The sequence below is a fragment of the Phoenix dactylifera genome, chromosome 5 (genome assembly GCF_051530095.1).
Source record: "Phoenix dactylifera cultivar Ajwa chromosome 5, Ajwa_hap1_PhDact_Kaust_v1.1, whole genome shotgun sequence".
NCBI classification, from domain to species: domain Eukaryota; kingdom Viridiplantae; phylum Streptophyta; class Magnoliopsida; order Arecales; family Arecaceae; genus Phoenix; species Phoenix dactylifera.
In genome coordinates, this window is record NC_143194.1 from 23319216 (window position 1) to 23336813 (window position 17598).

The window sequence follows — 17598 nt, forward strand, 5'->3', positions numbered from 1 at the left end:
TCATTAGTTGGGGATGCTAATTATTATAGCCGTATATGCTATATGGATTTATTAGTGCGGGCCGATCCTTTTTCTGATAGTTTAAACTTTTGAGTAGAGGATATCTAGATCAAAAAGAATTTGGTAAGATCAAGTAGGACCTAGGTCATGAGTGAGCCACCTCTCTCTCAAGTAAAAGCCAACTGTGACAAGAAGATTATGAGGTTGGGTAGAAAAAATATGAATTTATTAGCATAGGCTGGTCCTGACTGCTTAAACTTTTGAGCTGTAAGTTTATGGCATAGTTCTACTATGTATAACTATTGTGTATATATACTATCAAGTAGATAAAACTCCTTCATAGATCAATGCATGCAGGGCCGGCCCAAGCCGGTCGCCTAAGGTCTCGAGCCAATGAAAGGCCTCCGGGAGGCAGACCAAAAGGAAGCAAAGGCCCTATATAAAATAGAAACATGAGCTGGCTACGAGTCTTCCCCCTTGATGGAAGGGGAGGTGGAGAGTTTCCTGGCGTGCAGAGGGGCAATTTGGGAAGTTGGGGATAGTAGTTTTGTTTTGGGTGGAGAGAGAGAGAGAGAGAGATAGATGAGGGATTTGGTTGGCTTGATACACGTCTGAAGCCACTCTCATCTTTCATCCCTTCTCTTTTTTGTTTTGGTCTTGGTTTTCCTTCCCTCATATTACTCCTGATCCAGCTGGGCCATCAGGAAGAAACATAGGGGGATTGGAGATGGACTTCTTGGAGGGTAGAGAAAGAAAAGGAGGGAGGGGGGGTTGAATGGCTGCTGTGCTGTGATATTGCAGTGGCTGCTTGGGTACTCACTTGAAGGGGAGATGGTGGGATGAGACTTTTATTAATTAGATAGAGTGAATTTCTCATAATGCCCCTACTTTCTTTCATAGAGAGGTTTCTTCCTGGACAAATTCTTTCCTTTACCTTGACCATGAAGTGCGATGGGATAACCTTTTCCTACTCTGCTCTTGCTTGACATGGTAAACAATACTGCAAAGCATTATCCTAGTTATTTAATCAATTTTATGGGCCCTTCCTTAAGCATAATTACTTTTTGTGCTTTTATTCAAAAAATATATTAAACTGAAAAAACTTTTTATCTGTCTTTGTTGCATACATGCTTTTTTGTTGAAATAATATACTCGATGGCTATCTATTTTCATATTTTTTTAAGTATTTTATACTTATTAAATTTTTTTATTATTAAAAAAAAGGCCTTATTCACTGAATCCGCCTTAGGCCTCCAAATATATTGGGCCGCCCCTGCTAGCAAGCAAAATACTAGAAACCCAATTCAACACAATTGATAGTAGGGTTAAAAGTTTGGCAAAGTTGGTTTTAGGGTTTGATGTGGGCTAAGGCAGAACTATGGTAGCAAGTGGTGCTTGGGTTGGGCTAGTAGAGCATTGTCTCTCTACCCTCAAATCTTGAATTCGAGACAACTAATTTAGCAATTTAACATGCGAAAACAACGGTATTTCCTACAACATTTTGAAATCAACTTTGGCTTTCTCTCTTATTGCCATGTTGTTTTTAGAGCATCTTCTTTGATATGGAAGATGATAGATATTGTACATATAGGAAATGTTTGGGGCGTTCATTTCATTCATATAAAATCTCAGATCTACTACTGCTGCAATAACAACTTTATGTTTAACTATCTTCCTTATCTTGTACTTGTAGGAGGAAATTTTCATGTGCACAAAAGCAAAACCTTGTATCTTATTTTACATAACCACTCTCTCTAGCTCCCTTCTTTTATCTTCGTATTTGTTTTTAATCTTTGAAATATAGAGTGAGAGGTAGAGTGATAGATGTTCTCCATATGAAAGTGCTTGGTTTAGCATCACATCTTGTGATGACCCGCCCAAATTGGACCCATATTGAATTAAAGTCGGCTGGCCCAACCGACTTCAATATAAAATTCAAAAAAAGAGAGGATAAGAATAGAGAATAACGCGATCCTCCATTCGATTCCTCAGCCGTTGTGATTAGGGTCGCAGAGCTGTGGGCAATGACGACTCTGCAGGGTCAGTGCGAACGGTCGTTGGCCGTTAGGTCGTTGTCTACCGATAGTCGGCCCTATCTTCTCGTTAAGCTGAGTTCATCTCTTCCAAAAATATTTTTAAAAATCCACCGCATCTCCTCTTCTCTAATGGTCGTCATGCCACCATGGCCGAGCGCCACCACCCAAAACCCCCTCTCCCTCTAAAAACCCTCTGTTGCCCTATTTTGCCCTATTTTCGAATGTTGCCACCACTAATCTCACCAGAATCTACCATCGTTTGCCGAAATTTGCCACCTCTGCTACTTGCCGATGAGCTCCCTTCTTTACTCCTCTATTCCTCCCTAAGCCGAAGAGCCCCTAACTCCTGATTTTAACCCCACTTGAGATCTTGGTCCATCTTCAATCGGCATGTTCTCAAACCGCCACCGCCCCCAGCCGTTGGTGTCGTCCTTGGTCGTTGTCGCTGCCGCAATGGCTGTCAGCTCTATAGTACCCGACTACTAGATCCTCAACACCCACCCCCAATCTCTCCTCTTCTTTTCCTTCTCCTCTCTTTTTCTCTTCCTTTGTTTTCTTCTTCTTTTAAATTCTTCCCTCTTCTTCCTATATTTTTTCTTATTTATTAATTTCTTTATCTATCACACCTCGAGTTGATAGCCCAAGCTAAGCATGGGGCGGACAGCCGCACATCCCTAGAGTTTAACCCTACATAACATGCAAGGTTTGCCCTTTTTATGTTATTCCAAACTTAGTGGTAAAAGCAAATAATCTAATACATTTATTTAAAAGAAATAGTCCACAATCATTACTAATAAAATCATGTATAAATCTAATTTATTCGCAAAAAAACTCCTCAAATATCTTCTAAACCCTAAACATCTCACTGCTTGGTCCTAAGCCCCGTCTACTCTGCTACATCTATTAAAAAAAATAGAAAAAAGGTAATGAAGTTATGATATGTAGCAAGTTTCCAAAATTTATAGTGGATCAAGTATAAAATAATTTTTTTGAAATATAAACTATTTAAAAATACTAAGATGCATTTAATAACATAATTTTTTATATATGCACAACTCTCGAAGTGATCATTGCGCAATCAAATGATAGGTTCGTGCCAAGGAAGATAAATCCTTCGTCCCTTAATAATGAGATCATACCAAGATTACATAGAGCAATTTCTATTTTACAAAAATGGTAAGCCAACGATGAATGAAGGAAAAAAAATCTATTAACACATCAAGCTGGCAGACAAACTAAAGTTTGGCATAATGTAGATATATTTAGATGTGTAAGTTTATGTTACTTTATATGAGTGATTAAGCTAGTGCACAAAGTGAGATTTGATAGTCTTACCTCAGTCATTTGAACAGCCAAAGATTAGAAAGTTGTTGTGATTACTGTCAAAAGGTAAACATAAAGTTGAAAATGAAAAAAAGGAAGCAGTTCCACTCATCTTGCACGTGCATGTAAAATAAATTTTAAGAATCATAAAGTATGACTATGCGATACTAGTTGCATCATTTTAACAAAACTAGAAAAGGTAACTAATACTTTGCGATGTTAAGGGGGCGGGATGCACAACCTAGCCTGAGCTTGAATTTGAGTCCAAGTTTGTTTGGATCCGAATACTTGTATTCAGTATTCTACATTATAGCTCAAGTTCAAGGGACCAACCCGCTCGGAGCTTTAGGCTCTATTTGGAAAGTTTTTGGAGGGCCGAAAAGTACTTTCTGGCCCTCCAAAAATATTTTTTAAATAAAAAAAAATTTAATAAAATTTTGAATTGCTGTTTCAGCTTTTTTTTTTTTTTTTTTTTTTTTTTTTTTAAGCTAAAAATAGTTTTTTTTAAAAAAACAAAAAATCTAATTTTAGCTTTACCAAAAAATCTATTCTTTTAAAAAATACTTCATTTAAAAGCTTCTACTTCCTTCCAAAACACTTCATTCCGCCGCCTCTTCCTCTCCCACCTATTCCCCTTCCTCCTCCTCCTCAATGCCCCCTTCAAAGCCCTCTCCTTCTCCCCCGCCGCCGCCCCAGACGCCCACTGCCTCTTCTCCCTCTTTCTTTCTCCCGATTCTTCACTCTGTAATAATTATCAAATTAAGAAAGAAATTAAATTAAAAGAAGGAATGGAGAAGGGGCAAAGAAATGGGGCTCCCGAACCGACTCCACGACGCCTCCAGCGACTCCATACCGATCCTTCTCGTCGTGGCGGCCGCCGGGTGGGTCTCCTACCTCCGCTCCCTCCTCCTCTGCCTCCTCCACTCCCTCGGCCTCCAACGCCTCCACCCCTCCTCCGCCGCGGCCGACGATCCCCTCTTCTCCGCTGCCGGGTCCGGCCTCGCCGGACTCGTCGTCGTGGCCTCCTCCGGACGCCCCTTCGCCTACGAGGCCTTGCCGTCGGCGGCCACGGAGGGGGAACGAGATGAGCCGGGCTGCGTGGTGTGCCTCTGCGAGCTCGCCGACGGCGACCGGCTTCGGCGGCTGGATTTGGTGAGGGAGTTATTTGATCTAATGCCAGAAAGAGGTGTGGTTTCTTGGAGCTGCATGATTTCGGGCTATGCAGAGTAACAGGTTCATGAAGGCACTGCACCTCTTTAAAGTGATGCAACTGGAGAAGAGTGCAAAGCCCATTGGGTTGGTGGATGAAGGGTGCAGGTACTTTGTTAATATGTCAAAAGTTTATGGGGTTCAGCCTGAGATGAAGCATTATGGTTGCATGGTTGATTTGTCGATTCGAGCAGGGTTGTTGGAAGAGGCAGAAGGGATCGTCAGAAGCATGACAATGAAGCCAGATGTGATGGTATTGGGTGCCTTCTTGGTGCTTGTAGGATTCACATAGAGATCAGAATTGCAGATAAAGTGAGAAGTCAAGTTCTCAAACTAGAGCATCATCAATCTGGTTGCTGTATTCTGCCATCTAATATCTGTGCTGCTGCCAGTAGATGGGATGATGCCTCAAAATATGAGGATTTTATTGAAGCATAGTGACATCAGGACTGAACCAGTCTAGTTCGGTTGAATTAGATGGAGTTGCTTATCAGTTTGTTGCAGGAGATTGTTCCAATCCAGAGGCCAGCATGATATATTCCTGGCTAGATGAAATCGGGAGAAAGCTAAGACATGAAGGATTTTCCCAGTGACTGAAGATGTTCTGTTAGATTTAGGCGATGAAGATAAAGAGACTTGGCTTTTGAGGTACAATGAGAAGCTTGCTTTAGCATTTGCCTTGCTAAGGGCTGTACTTCTGTCAACAATAAGAAGTGTGAAGAACCTACGGTTATGTGGGGACTGCGACTGCCATTTATTTATAAAGCATGTGTCAAAATTACATGCACAACAAATTCTTGTGAGATATCAGATGAAGATCCATTTTCACCATTTCAAGGGTGGCCTTTGTTCATTCAAGGATTATTGGTGATATTAAAGCATTGCTGGAACCCATATTTTCTCACATAGGTTGCAATAAATTTCAAAGATTGTATTTGGTGGTGCCAACTGCTGCTAGATGACTGCATTGTGCTTGAAGTTTAAGATGCTCTTTTAGCCAGCAGAAGGAACCTTACCAAGATGCAATAAATTCAATAGTTTCTGCTGATCTTTCATCAAATAGTTTACTACAGACAGATAATCAGCTTGAACAGGTGAAGGATTTTACTTGGTACCTCATCTCAAGAAAGCTGTCAGCATCTTTAATATGTCTTTGAGAGATCTATGGTTCCTGAGAACATGGTGAGCAATGAGGTCTCGAAAGGAGTGTGTCAGTTGCTCATATTTTGAGGGGGAAATGATAATATTCTACCTCATGTTTGGTCCCCTCCCATCCATCGTGGATGTTGATATGGATTAATGGTGGTAAGCCATTCCAGTACAAGTTTTTTTTTTTTTTTTTTTTGGTGGCTGATTACTTCATCTCTTGTTAATAAATATGCAAGTGGCTAAGCAGATTTTTACTGGAGTTGAGAGGGAAGCTTAACTGATGAATAATGCTTCCAGTGTTGATTGCTTTTGGGCTACTGTTTTATATTATTGCTTTGCTGTTTAAAAGTCAGCAAAAGACAAACTATTCCTAGAAGTTTTTTGAAGCTGCAAAGAGACGATGCATCTCTATCAAAAGCAATAATACAAATCTTGACAAATGCAGAATCTTGACCAAAAGCAATAATATAAATCTTGACAAGTATCCCTAGGACAACTAGATTTTGAGGCTTGATATCTAGGGCAGCTAGAAGAATGCAATTTCTTGACTTCAGGAAGGCTGCTTTTCTTGTTGCTGAAATATTCATGTGTCAATGTTGAGCATTCCATGTGAATTATGATGCAGAAAAATTAATTTAATATTATGTTATATTATAAAAAATTAATTTATACTAATAATTATAATATTTTTATATTTTTATTATTATATTATAATATAAATATAATATTATATTACATTATATCATAATATATTGATATATTATATTAAATAGTTTAATATTATATTAAATTATTATGCTATAGTATAGAAGGGAGGAGAAGAAGAGAGGAGAAAAGAAAAGAAAATGAAAAAAAAGAAAAGGAAAGAAAAAGAACAAAAAAAATGAAAAAGAAGAAAAGAAAAGAAAAAGAAAGAAAAAGAAAAGAAAAGAATAAATAAATAAATAAATAATTGCATAAATAAATAAATAGATATAAATAAATAAATAAGATAATAAATAAATATATTTCAATAAAATAAAATAATAAATATATATATAGATATCAATAAAATAAAATAAATAAATATATTTTCAAAACAGCTTTTTGGAAGAAGCTCCAATTTTATCACCTATCTAGAAAATTTGTTAGAGAAATAAATGGTCATTAGAAGGATAAAAAATTAATTTATACTAATAATTATAATATTTTATATATTTATTATTTTATCATACTATAAATATAATATTATATTACATTATATCATAATACATTGATATATTATGTTAAATAATTTAATATTATATTAAATTATTATGCTTTTTTTTCTTTTTTTCTTCTTTTTCTTTTCTTTTCTTTTTTTTTTCTTCTCTTCTTCCCTTCTTCTTCTTTCTTCTTTCTTCTCCTCTCGCGAGCCGGCGGCGCCGGAAGGGGGCCGTGGAAAGGGGCTTGAGAGGGGGTCGGGCCGCCGGCGACGGCGGTTGCGGCTAGCCAATGGAGAACACCTCTCCTTCCGCGAGACTAGCGAGGCCGGAAAAAGGCCAGGCTGCGGCGGACGCGGGATGAGGGCGGGCCGTGACGGGTGACGACCGCAAGAGGGGGCTCGCGAGGGGGCGAGGGCATATCGGGCGGCGAGGCCGCGGGAGGGGGTGGAGGCATTTCCGGTAGTATGGCCACGGGAGGGGGCGGGCCGGCGGCGGCCGTGGCTGGCCCGACCCCTTTCTTCCCCTCTTCTTCGGTAGTGGGAGAGGTGGGAATGGGAGATTAGTAAGATGGGGGCATTTTCGTTTTATAATGAAATATTGAAATATAGCTGGATTGATTATTAAACAACCAGTCAACAGAAATTAAATGTTAGAGGCCGGTCAAAAAATGGACCGGTCATTAGTTTCCCTATATTCTAAGCGCTCCATTCTACTACATTCTAAGACTGTAATCCAAAATTTGCAGGCCGCTACTCGGAAAACCTACCTCCAAGATACAATGCCCGACTCTAATATTTTTCCTCTAAAGCTGCATACTTAGACAAAGATGGATCAATTTGAACCTTGACAGTCAAAAGAATACAAGAAAAGCACAATAAAACACTCTTTTCTTATTTTGCCAGATATATATAACAACCCAATGTTTATTATCCAAGTGACATGCCCCTTTGGGAGGACACATCTTTTTTGACAGGCTTAAACAAATCATAATTCCTTATAATTGTTAAGTATAGAAGTGCAATATCCAAGACAAATACCGAAAAAAAAGGAAAAATACGAGTGGCACAAGAAAACGTTAGTTGCATCATTCTAAGCCGTGCTTGCAGATCCCCTAGTTTCCACAAATGCAGCATCCATATAAATCGTTTGCCCACAGAAATAAACTATACCCATCGGTGATGTCTTTTAACCGCATCGCCAAACCTTGATTTATTTTTTTAGAAAATACTACAATATTCCTCACTATTTTCTAAAAAAAATAAAAAAAAAGTTAAAAAAGAAGTAAAGAGATAAAAATAAAATAAACTAAAAAAAATAAAAGGCTATATGCACAATATATAGTCATAGGTAGATATCCTTAACCGATGGTTAAACAAAATCAAAAGCAAATGAGAAGATAAAATCTTGATCTCATATAAGATTCTAGATTTGTTCACATTATATAGAGATTCATTAGTTCTTTTAAGGTAGCAAGTGCTCATCCCAGCTTAGCAAGTGCTTTAGAATTTTATCGTGGTTTGTAAGAAGCAACCTGACAATCCCATCAGAAGTGTTCACAACCTCTTTATCACTCCCCCAAAGCTATGAGTTTGTTGGTTCAACCATACTTTGTTGCGAATTAACAGTGTAATATGTAGAGATGGAATTTCTTCCTTTTGAAACTATAATACAAACCCCTAGCTCCAAATCATGCACTAGAAACGTAACCTGATTGTTATCATTTCAATGGATCTTAACTAATTAAATTTCCTTTGAACCCCAATTTTTCAAAACTGGAGCAGGCTACAATCAGTTGATTTCAATGAATTGGTAATAATCCCATCTCCTTTAATTAAAGCTTTGAATAGTTTTCTTTGTTTTGACAGCTAGTAAATAAATCTGCCAACATAAATTCCGTTGAAAGATATTCCACAACTACTTTACCTTTTTTCACCAATCTCCTAATATGGTGATATTTCATGATAATATGCTTAGTTTTGTTAGATATTTTATAGTGTTTAGCAATGTATATTGCCACTTTATTATCACAATACATAGGAATGGGCTTTATAAGAGTATTAATAAAAGGAATTTGATGACCAGTTGACCACCCAATATAACTACCGACAATAACTCCGCCCCATCTCACCAAAAGAACCCCCCAAGAAAATTAACGAGCGGTATTCACTGCCCTCTATTACCCTGGCAACAGAAGTCTTATTTCCTATTTTTTCCGCCGATCGCTGCTCGTTTTGTTCCATGAGCCATAGCCGTCGTTGAAATGTGCAGACACCAGAACGTGGTGCACGCAAGGAATGACGCTAGAGTCTAAATTTGTGGGACCAACCTTAATTTCCCTCAGTCCGACGGCATCACAGTTGACAATGGTCGAGAACAATGGATAACAAGAAACACAGGACGGGACATGGATTTTTGTGGTTGGTGAGGTGTTCTGTTCAAGATAAGAGGCAGTTCACACCAAGACAATAGCTCGCGGTATGTAGATGGGTATCGATAAAAAAAAAAAAAAACATTGGTTCAATCCTATTAATTTTCAGACGACTCATTGATATTAATAACCGATCGAAGGAGGAGAATCCAACTAGAGCCATCTTCTTGTTTCTTCGTAGCTCCCATCCCTTCCCAAACCCAAACCCTTCAAACTCGATGGATCCCGGCAAGGAAATCGCTGTCGAACTCCTCCCCCTCATTCGAACCTACAAGGACGGCCGCATCGAACGCCTCTTCGGCAGCGACGACTTCGTCCCACCCTCCCTCGACCCTGCCACCGGCGTCACCTCCGAAGACGTCCTCATCGACTCCGACACCAACCTATCCGCCCGTCTCTTCCTCCCCGACCTCACCTCCCTCGGCCCTTCCCAGAAGCTCCCCGTCGTCCTTTACTACCATGCCGGCGGCTTCTGCTCCCAAAGGGCCTTCTCGGCCGTCTACCACAACTTCGTCAGCTCCCTCGTGGTCGAAGCCAGGGTGATCGCCGTGTCGGTGGACTACCGTCTGGCGCCGGAGCACCCGCTCCCGGGGGCCTACGAGGACGCGGCGCGCGCGCTCCAGTGGGTGGCGTCCCACGCCGAGGGGCCTGGGCCCGTGCCTTGGCTCGCCGAGCGGGGGGAATTCTCGCGCGTGTTCTTGGCCGGCGACAGCGCCGGCGCGAACATCGCTCACAACATGGCGATGCGGGGGGCGGAGGCGAAGATCGAAGGATTGGTGCTGATACACCCGTACTTCTGGGGGTCGGATCGAATGGGCTGCGAGAAGGACCGGGTTGACAAGCCGTTTCTGGAGGCGGAGATGCTCGACCGGCTGTGGCCTTTCGCGTGGGGGAGCGCGGTGGAGAGCGACGACCCGCAGATAAACCCAATGGCGGAGGGGGCGCCGAGCCTGGCGGGGCTGGGGTGTGGGAGGGTGCTGGTGGTCACGGCGGAGAGGGATGTGCTGAGGGACAGGGGAAGGGCGTATTGCAAGGCGTTGAGGGCGAGTGGGTGGAGAGGGGTGGTGGAGCTGCTGGAGACCGAGGGGGAGGACCACGTGTTTCATCTATTAAATCCTGGCTGCGACAAGGCGCTGGAGATGATGGCGCGGTTGGCGGATTTCTTTCGTGAGTAGCGGGTTGACGACGACATGATGAGAAATGGGATCGGCCTAGGTTCTGGGCCTCGTCTCGACAAAATTCGGTTAGAGCCCAAATAAGAAACCAAGATGTTGTAATGATTGCGTATAACCAAATAAGAAGAATTTGGTTCAATCTTCGTTGCCTTATAGGCTGTTATTTCTCAGAGTCATGATAATTAGATGACTATCAATTTTTGGGATGCATCACCAGCAAAATCACTCACATAACCATCAATTACTTTGTCAACCCAATTTATGGATGAAAAATGAAAACATGTTGGGGTGAAAAGCTATGAAAAATAAAAGAAAATATTTTAATTGTGAATTCTCTCTTGCAAAACACCTCTTCTAAAAAAATCGATACAGGAACGAGACAGATGTACATTGCAGTCGGCAGTCCAAAAGCATTTTACTAGAGTAGTAGAACACCACCAAACGGGAAATAATATGGAGTTTATTGATGACCTGGAATTCCACCGAAAACTTGAGACCTCGCTCAATTAAGTCTATTTTGGAGGCAGGCCCAACCGACTTTTCTCTGTAACTCAAAAAAAAAAAAAAAAAAAAAGGCTGAAGCAGAGGAGGCGATCACGATTCCTGTTCTCCCTTTTTTTTGGGTCGATAAGGCCACGATAATTATGGCTGGGGGGACTTAAGGAGTCCGGCATGGAGCAGGTGCTCGGCCGTTCGGGTCGCTCCTAATTGCCACTAGATTGCAGTGCACCGTGCTTATCTTCCCATTAAGCTGAGTTCAACTTTCCAAAAATCCACCTTTAAACTCTCTCTTTTTTTAGTGATTGATCACTGCCGTGCTGCCGTGATCGACCCACCGCTCAAGATCTTCTCTTTTTGCGTTTCTTCGCATGTTTCTTGCATCACTACCATAAAACTGTCGGAGCCAATTGTCTTAAGCTGAGCTCCAGTGGCTGCCGCCACCCTTGGTAAACCCCTCACCTCCTCCATGTAGTTATCCGATAAGCAAACCTTAAACCGAGCCCCATTCTCCTATTTTTGGGCTAAACCGAGATCTTCTTCTCGGTCTTGCTACCTCCGTCGGCTGCTATTACAGTCGCTGCCGTCTTCGCTGCTAACTCCACAGTGACTGACCGCCGGATACCTGGCACCTGTTGGGGGAAAAACCCCAAGTCATGCCATAACGGAGGCGCTCGGCCAAAGAGTGCCGACCGGAAAGGCGCCTGGTCAAAGAGCGCCGACCAGAGAGCTGCTCGGCCAAAGGATGCCGACCAGGAAGACGCTCGACTAGAGGGCGCCGACCAGAGTGTGCGCCAAGAGGTGCCCAACCAAAATAAGCTGCTCGGTTAGAAAATGCCGACCAAAGACAGCGCCGAGGCGCTCTGCTAGAAGGTGCTCGCCTAAAGGGCGCCGACCAGGAGTACTTAAAGCAGCCCCGCCACAGGGCGCCCCATTGGGCGACCAGCTCGGCTCGGCACCCTTGCCGAGCCGATGCCTTAACCAAATGTTCAACCTTCGCCTAAAGTCCAAGAGACTTGGCAACTCCTACGGCTTGCGACTTGCCACTATCTCCAAGCCATCAAGGCATAAGATCTCCGCAGGCATTCGGCACGACCTGCCATTAATGCACGAGACTCCCTCAAGTCTCCGATGCACTCAGGCATTTAATGAACACGGCCCAAGACGATCTCCGGATCACTGAACCATCAGAGCGTATGGCTCTACCTGACCGCCGGTTCATTCGGTAATAAATGCACTTACCATCCACAGACCCCAGGCCCGCCACGGCCGGCGGTTCAACCACTCCAACAGGTCCGATCGACCGTGACAACTCCCTGGTTCCGGTCTGATTCGGTCCCGTTCTCCACTACACCATAAATGGGCCAAACCGTGCCCAATTATTACGGACAGAGACAAATCCCCCGGTCACCTCCCAGGTAACGTAATCCCCTCCTATAAGAGGGAACCTGGGAGAACCAAGGGGGAGGGGACACAAAAAAAAACGGAAACGGACCCCCGGGACTGAACCCTCCGGGAAGCACAGACACAATTGATGACATTATTCCCTTCGTCTTCTTGATAAAAATACTGTGTCTTCTCCATATACTTCTTCTTCCCCGCTCTCTCCACATACTTGCCCCCTCTGACTTAGGCATCGGAGGGCCGGCGCCGGGGAGCCCGGCCACCGGTTTTCCTTGCAGGACTCGCACACCCCCCGCGGCGGAGGACGCAGCCAGCCGGCGCACCACCGTCCGCCTCCTGTAGCAGCGGAGCTCCTCCTTCCCCGGCTTCACGGCGGCCCCCGGGTCCAATTTCCAGCAACAGTTGGCGCTAGAGGAAGGGCCCGAGTTCGCTGCCATGAAGCTAAGAAGCAAAGGGGCTTCCAACGCCTCTCGACGTCCTCCACCCAGTCCTGAACATTCTGTTCGGAACTCACCGCCTCCGGCCGAGTCAGCACCTCAAGTTCGACCGGAGCAGTTTGATGCCCTGGTGCAGCAGGTGCAGGTGTTGGCTACCGCCGTCCAAAGCTTGCAACCCAGGGGCATTCCAGCGGCACCGCCTCCTCCGGCTCCAGTCCAACCGGAGCCTCCTACAAGCGGATTTCCCCTTCGAGGTCAGGACTCTCAAGTCCAGGCCTCCCTCTGGAGAGAGCACCCAGCCAGAGGCCATGGAGGCTGGCCACAACCTTCAGAAGCTGAGTCGGTTCCAGGGCAACCTGCACCCGAACGAACTGCTGCGGCGATCCTCCAAAATGATGAACTCGACCGGAAGGTTGAGAAGCTGGAGCGCCAAATCCAGGCACTCCATGGGAGGAAGTCAGGACATAACGGCGACTTCGAGTTCAATACGAAGTCGCCCTTCTCCCAGGAAATTGAAGATGAACCGGTCCCGCTGCGGTTCAAGATGCCCCAGGTGGAGCCTTACAACGGCAAGGCTGATCCCCTGGACCACCTGGAAAGCTACCGGGTCTTAATGGCCCTACAAGGAGCCTCGGAGGCCATGATGTGCAAAGCTTTTCCGGCGACACTCCGAGGACCAGCCCGGCTGTGGTTTACCGGGCTGAGGCCGAGTACTGTCTCCTCCTTTGAACAGCTCGGCAGACAGTTTGCTGGCAATTTTGCCGCCAGCCAGCCCCAGCGGCGGACGTCCGACTCCCTCCTAGACGTTAAGCAAAAGGAGGGAGAATCCTTCAAGGAGTATCTGAACCGGTTCACCGCCGCAACATGGGAGGTCCGGGAGCTTGACCAGTCAATCGCCATGTCGGCGCTGAAGACTGGAACCCGGTCCTACAGATTCCTCTTCTCGATTGAGAAGAATTTCCCAGCGGACCTTACCGAAATGTTCGCTCGGGCCCGAAAATATGCCAAGGCTGAGAAAGCCGTGGCCGTCAGGCGGGGCGGGACCGAGCAAAATCCCAAGAAGAGGCGCCGCGAGGAGCGCGGCCAGCCCAGAAGCCCGTCTCCGCGACAAGCCAAGAATCCGCCCCGCCCAAGGAGTCCACCCCGACTGAGGGGACCGCCACAGCAGAGGTCACCACTCCGCCCGAGGTTCCCACTGCAGGCCCGTGCACCCGAAGGGAGGTATGAAAAATACACTCCCCTCAACACCCCTCGGGCCGAAATCCTCATGGAGATCGAGAGTCGAGATCGCATCCGGCTCCCACCTCCGAAGCCTGATACCCGAACCCGGCGCGATAACCGGAAGTATTGCCGTTTCCACCGGGACAAAGGTCATGATACCGAGGAGTGTTACCAGCTCCGAAATGAGATCGAAGCACTCATCCGCCGAGGGGTGCTCGATCGGTTTGTGCAAGGCCGGCGTGAAGAAAAGCAGCCCGCCGAAGCAGCAGCACAGCCTGAAGGTTTGAATGCCAACAGGCCCATTGCCGGCGTCATCAACACTATCCGAGGAGGGGCCTCGGCTGGAGAAGCTTCGGAGGGAGAAACCTCATCGAAGCGCCCGCGCACTTCTGAAGTCATCTCCTTTTCAGACGATGATTTAGAGGGAGTTGAAACTCCCCCCGATGATGCCGTGGTCATCTCCATGATCATAAATAGATTTGATGTAAAACGCATCTTAGTCGATAATGGAAGCTCGGCGAATGTTTTGTACTTTGGTGCATATTGTAAAATGGGGATGACCAAAGAACAGCTACGGAGGATGAATGCTCCGTTGGTTGGATTTACTGGGGATTCAGTCCCAGTAGAGGGCGAGATCGACCTTCTGGTCACGGCCGGGCTCGCCCCTCGTGAAAGTACCGTGGGGATGAGCTTCCTCGTGATACGCCTTCCCTCGGTCTACAATGCCATCCTCGGGAGGCCAGGCCTCAACGCCCTCCGAGCGGTAGTCTCCACTCACCATCTACTCATGCGATTCCCCACCAGCCGGGGGGTCGGCGAAGTCCGAGGAGACCAAATGGTGGCAAGACGATGCTACCTGGCGACCCACGAGGCAAAGCGACCCGCCGAGGTGCCTGCCCCAGCGACTGACCAGCCCTCAACCGAGGTTATGGAGGCACGGGTCGACCCTCAGAAAGAGCGGGTAGAGCCCGGTGAGTTATTAATTCAGGTTCCTCTACGTGAGAACTCTCCCGAGCTAACCGTGCAGGTCGGCTCCGGCCTTGACGAGCACGAGAGGGGTCGCCTCGTCAACTTCCTGCGAGACAACATGGATGTTTTCGCATGGTCGCCTGCAGACATGCCGGGGATAGATCCAGAGATCATGGTCCACCGGCTCCAAGTAAAGCCAACCAGCAAGCCCGTGCGGCAGAAGAAGCGAGGCGCTGCCCCTGAACGACAGCAAGCAGCAGCCGAGGAGGTCAGCAAACTCCTTGAAGCTGGATTCATCCGGGAGATAGCTTACCCGGAGTGGCTCGCCAATGTGGTCCTCGTCAAGAAGGCCAACGGGAAGTGGCGTATGTGCGTGGACTACACCGATCTGAATAAAGCCTGTCCGAAGGATAGTTTCCCACTTCCCAGCATCGACCAGCTCGTGGACTCCACTTCGGGTCACGAGCTACTGGCATTCATGGACGCCTTCTCCGGATACAACCAGATCCGCATGGCGCCAGAAGATGAGGAGAAGACAGCCTTCATCACCGATGGGGGAACCTACTGCTACAAGGTGATGCCATTCGGCTTAAAAAATGCCGGGGCAACTTATCAGAGGCTGGTCAGCCGGATCTTCAAAGATCAAATAGGCCGGAACATGGAGGTCTACGTGGATGACATGCTAGTGAAAAGCAAGGTGGCACAAAACCATATAGCCGACCTCAATGAAGCATTCTCCACGCTCCGAAAGTACCAGATGAAGCTCAATCCAGCTAAATGTGCATTCGGAGTCACCTCTGGCAAATTCCTCGGCTTCATCATTACACAGCGAGGAATCGAGGCCAATCCAGAGAAGATCCGAGCCCTTCAAAAGATGACGCCTCCTAGGACGGTCAAGGAGGTACAACGGCTCACAGGCCGAGTTGCAGCTCTCGGGAGGTTCATCTCCCGCTCGGCTGAGCGCTGCCTTCCATTTTTCGCGGCCCTCAAGAAGCCGAAGAACTTTTTGTGGTCGGACGAGTGTCAGCAATCTTTTGAAGAGCTCAAACATCTCCTGGCTTCCCCTCCCCTGCTCACAAAGCCGCAACAGGGTGAGATCCTCTACTTATATCTAGCTGTCTCCCCTGTTGCGGTAAGCTCGGTCTTGGTCCGAGAGGAGGGCAAACTTCAAAAGCCAGTGTATTACACCAGCCGGGTCTTGAGGGACGCCGAGACCCGATACACCAAGCTCGAGAAGACCGCCTATGCTCTGGTCATTTCGGCTCGGAGGCTCCGACCCTACTTCCAAGCCTATACAGTGACTGTATTGACCGACCAGCCGGTCAAGCAGATCCTGCAGAGATCAGACCGTGCGGGCCGGATCACAAAATGGGCCATTGAGCTCGGGGAATTTGACATCGAGTACCGACCCAGACCGGCAATCAAAGCACAAGCACTCGCAGACTTTATAGCCGAGTGCACCATACCGGACGAGGTCGAACCCGAGCCAGAGCCACCCACGGAGCAGACCCCGAGTTTGACATGGACTCTGCATGTCGATGGCTCTTCAAACTCGGGGGGTAGCGGAGCAGGGCTCATTCTCACCAGCCCAGAAGGGGTGGTCGCCGAGCAAGCCTTGCGCCTGGAGTTTCCTGCCTCTAATAATATGGCGGAGTACGAAGCGCTCGTCGCCGGGCTCAAGCTAGCCAAGGAGCTAGGAGTAAAGGACTTGAGGGCCTTCAGTGATTCTCAGCTCGTCGTCAACCAAATTATGGGCGACTTCGAAGCCAGAGACCCGACCATGCAGAAGTATCTTCAGAAGGTACGGAATCTCGCCTCGACCTTGGACTCTTTTCACATCCAACATGTTGCCAGGTCGGAGAATCTCAGGGCCGACCAGCTGTCAAAGCTGGCGTCCTCTCGTATGAGCGAGCTTCCCAAGGGGGCAGTACTGGAGTATCTTCAAAAGCCCAGTACAGATGAGCCCGAGCAGACCTTCTGCACTGAGTTCGAGCCAAGCTGGATGGACGAACTCATCAGCTACCTACAAGACGAAGTCCTCCCCACTGATGAACGAGAGGCTCGCCGAATCAAGCGCCTCGCCACCCGGTACATACTATACGAGGGAAAGCTCTATCGAAGATCCTTCACCTCTCCACTCCTCAGATGCCTCCGCCCAACAGAGGCGGATTATTCCCTGCGTGAAGTCCACGAAGGGATCTGTGGAAACCATCTAGGAGGGCGAGCGCTGGCCCACAAAATTTTGCGCCAAGGATATTATTGGCCGACACTCCAGAAGGATGCCATGGACTTTGTCCAAAGATGTGATCGGTGTCAAAGGAATGCCAATGTTCAGCGCCGGCCCTCGGCTCCTTTGACTTCTATCAGTTCCCCTTGGCCTTTTGCCCAGTGGGGAATTGACATCCTAGGGCCATTTCCACTGGCCACCGGGCAAAGAAAATTTCTGGTCGTCTCCATCGACTACTTCACCAAGTGGGTAGAAGCCGAGCCCCTTGCCCGGATCACCGAGCAGAAGATGCGGAATTTTGTCTGGAAGTCCATTATATGCAGATTCGGACTCCCCCG

The 17598-nt window shown here is 46.7% G+C and overlaps 1 protein-coding gene and 1 pseudogene across 2 annotated transcripts; both read left to right on the forward strand.

Moving 5' to 3' along the window:
* The first annotated feature begins 3964 nt into the window (after positions 1-3964).
* LOC103710975 (E3 ubiquitin-protein ligase RHA2A-like) lies at positions 3965-6093 on the forward strand. The gene is made up of 3 exons (XM_039128576.3): positions 3965-4511; positions 4585-4676; positions 4763-6093. The coding sequence occupies exons 1-3, from the start codon at positions 4167-4169 to the stop codon at positions 5004-5006; spliced, it is 681 nt and encodes a 226-aa protein (XP_038984504.1). The 5' UTR covers positions 3965-4166; the 3' UTR covers positions 5007-6093.
* Positions 6094-9318: 3225 nt separating this feature from the next.
* Positions 9319-10647, forward strand: LOC103710974 (putative carboxylesterase 12 pseudogene; annotated as a pseudogene). The gene has a single exon (XR_015987165.2). The product of XR_015987165.2 is annotated as a putative carboxylesterase 12 pseudogene (transcript).
* Positions 10648-17598: the final 6951 nt, after the last annotated feature.

What these genes read in the sequence shown, in the direction of transcription:
- LOC103710975 (XM_039128576.3), top strand. Translation starts at nt 4,167, where the DNA reads ATGGGGCTCCCGAACCGACTCCACGACGCCTCCAGCGACTCCATACCG. An exon ending in GGCTTCGGCGGCTGGATTTG is followed by an intron (nt 4,512 to 4,584) that starts GTGAGGGAGTTA and finishes CGGGCTATGCAG; the next exon opens with AGTAACAGGTTCATGAAGGC. An exon ending in TTGGTGGATGAAGGGTGCAG is followed by an intron (nt 4,677 to 4,762) that starts GTACTTTGTTAA and finishes CGATTCGAGCAG; the next exon opens with GGTTGTTGGAAGAGGCAGAA.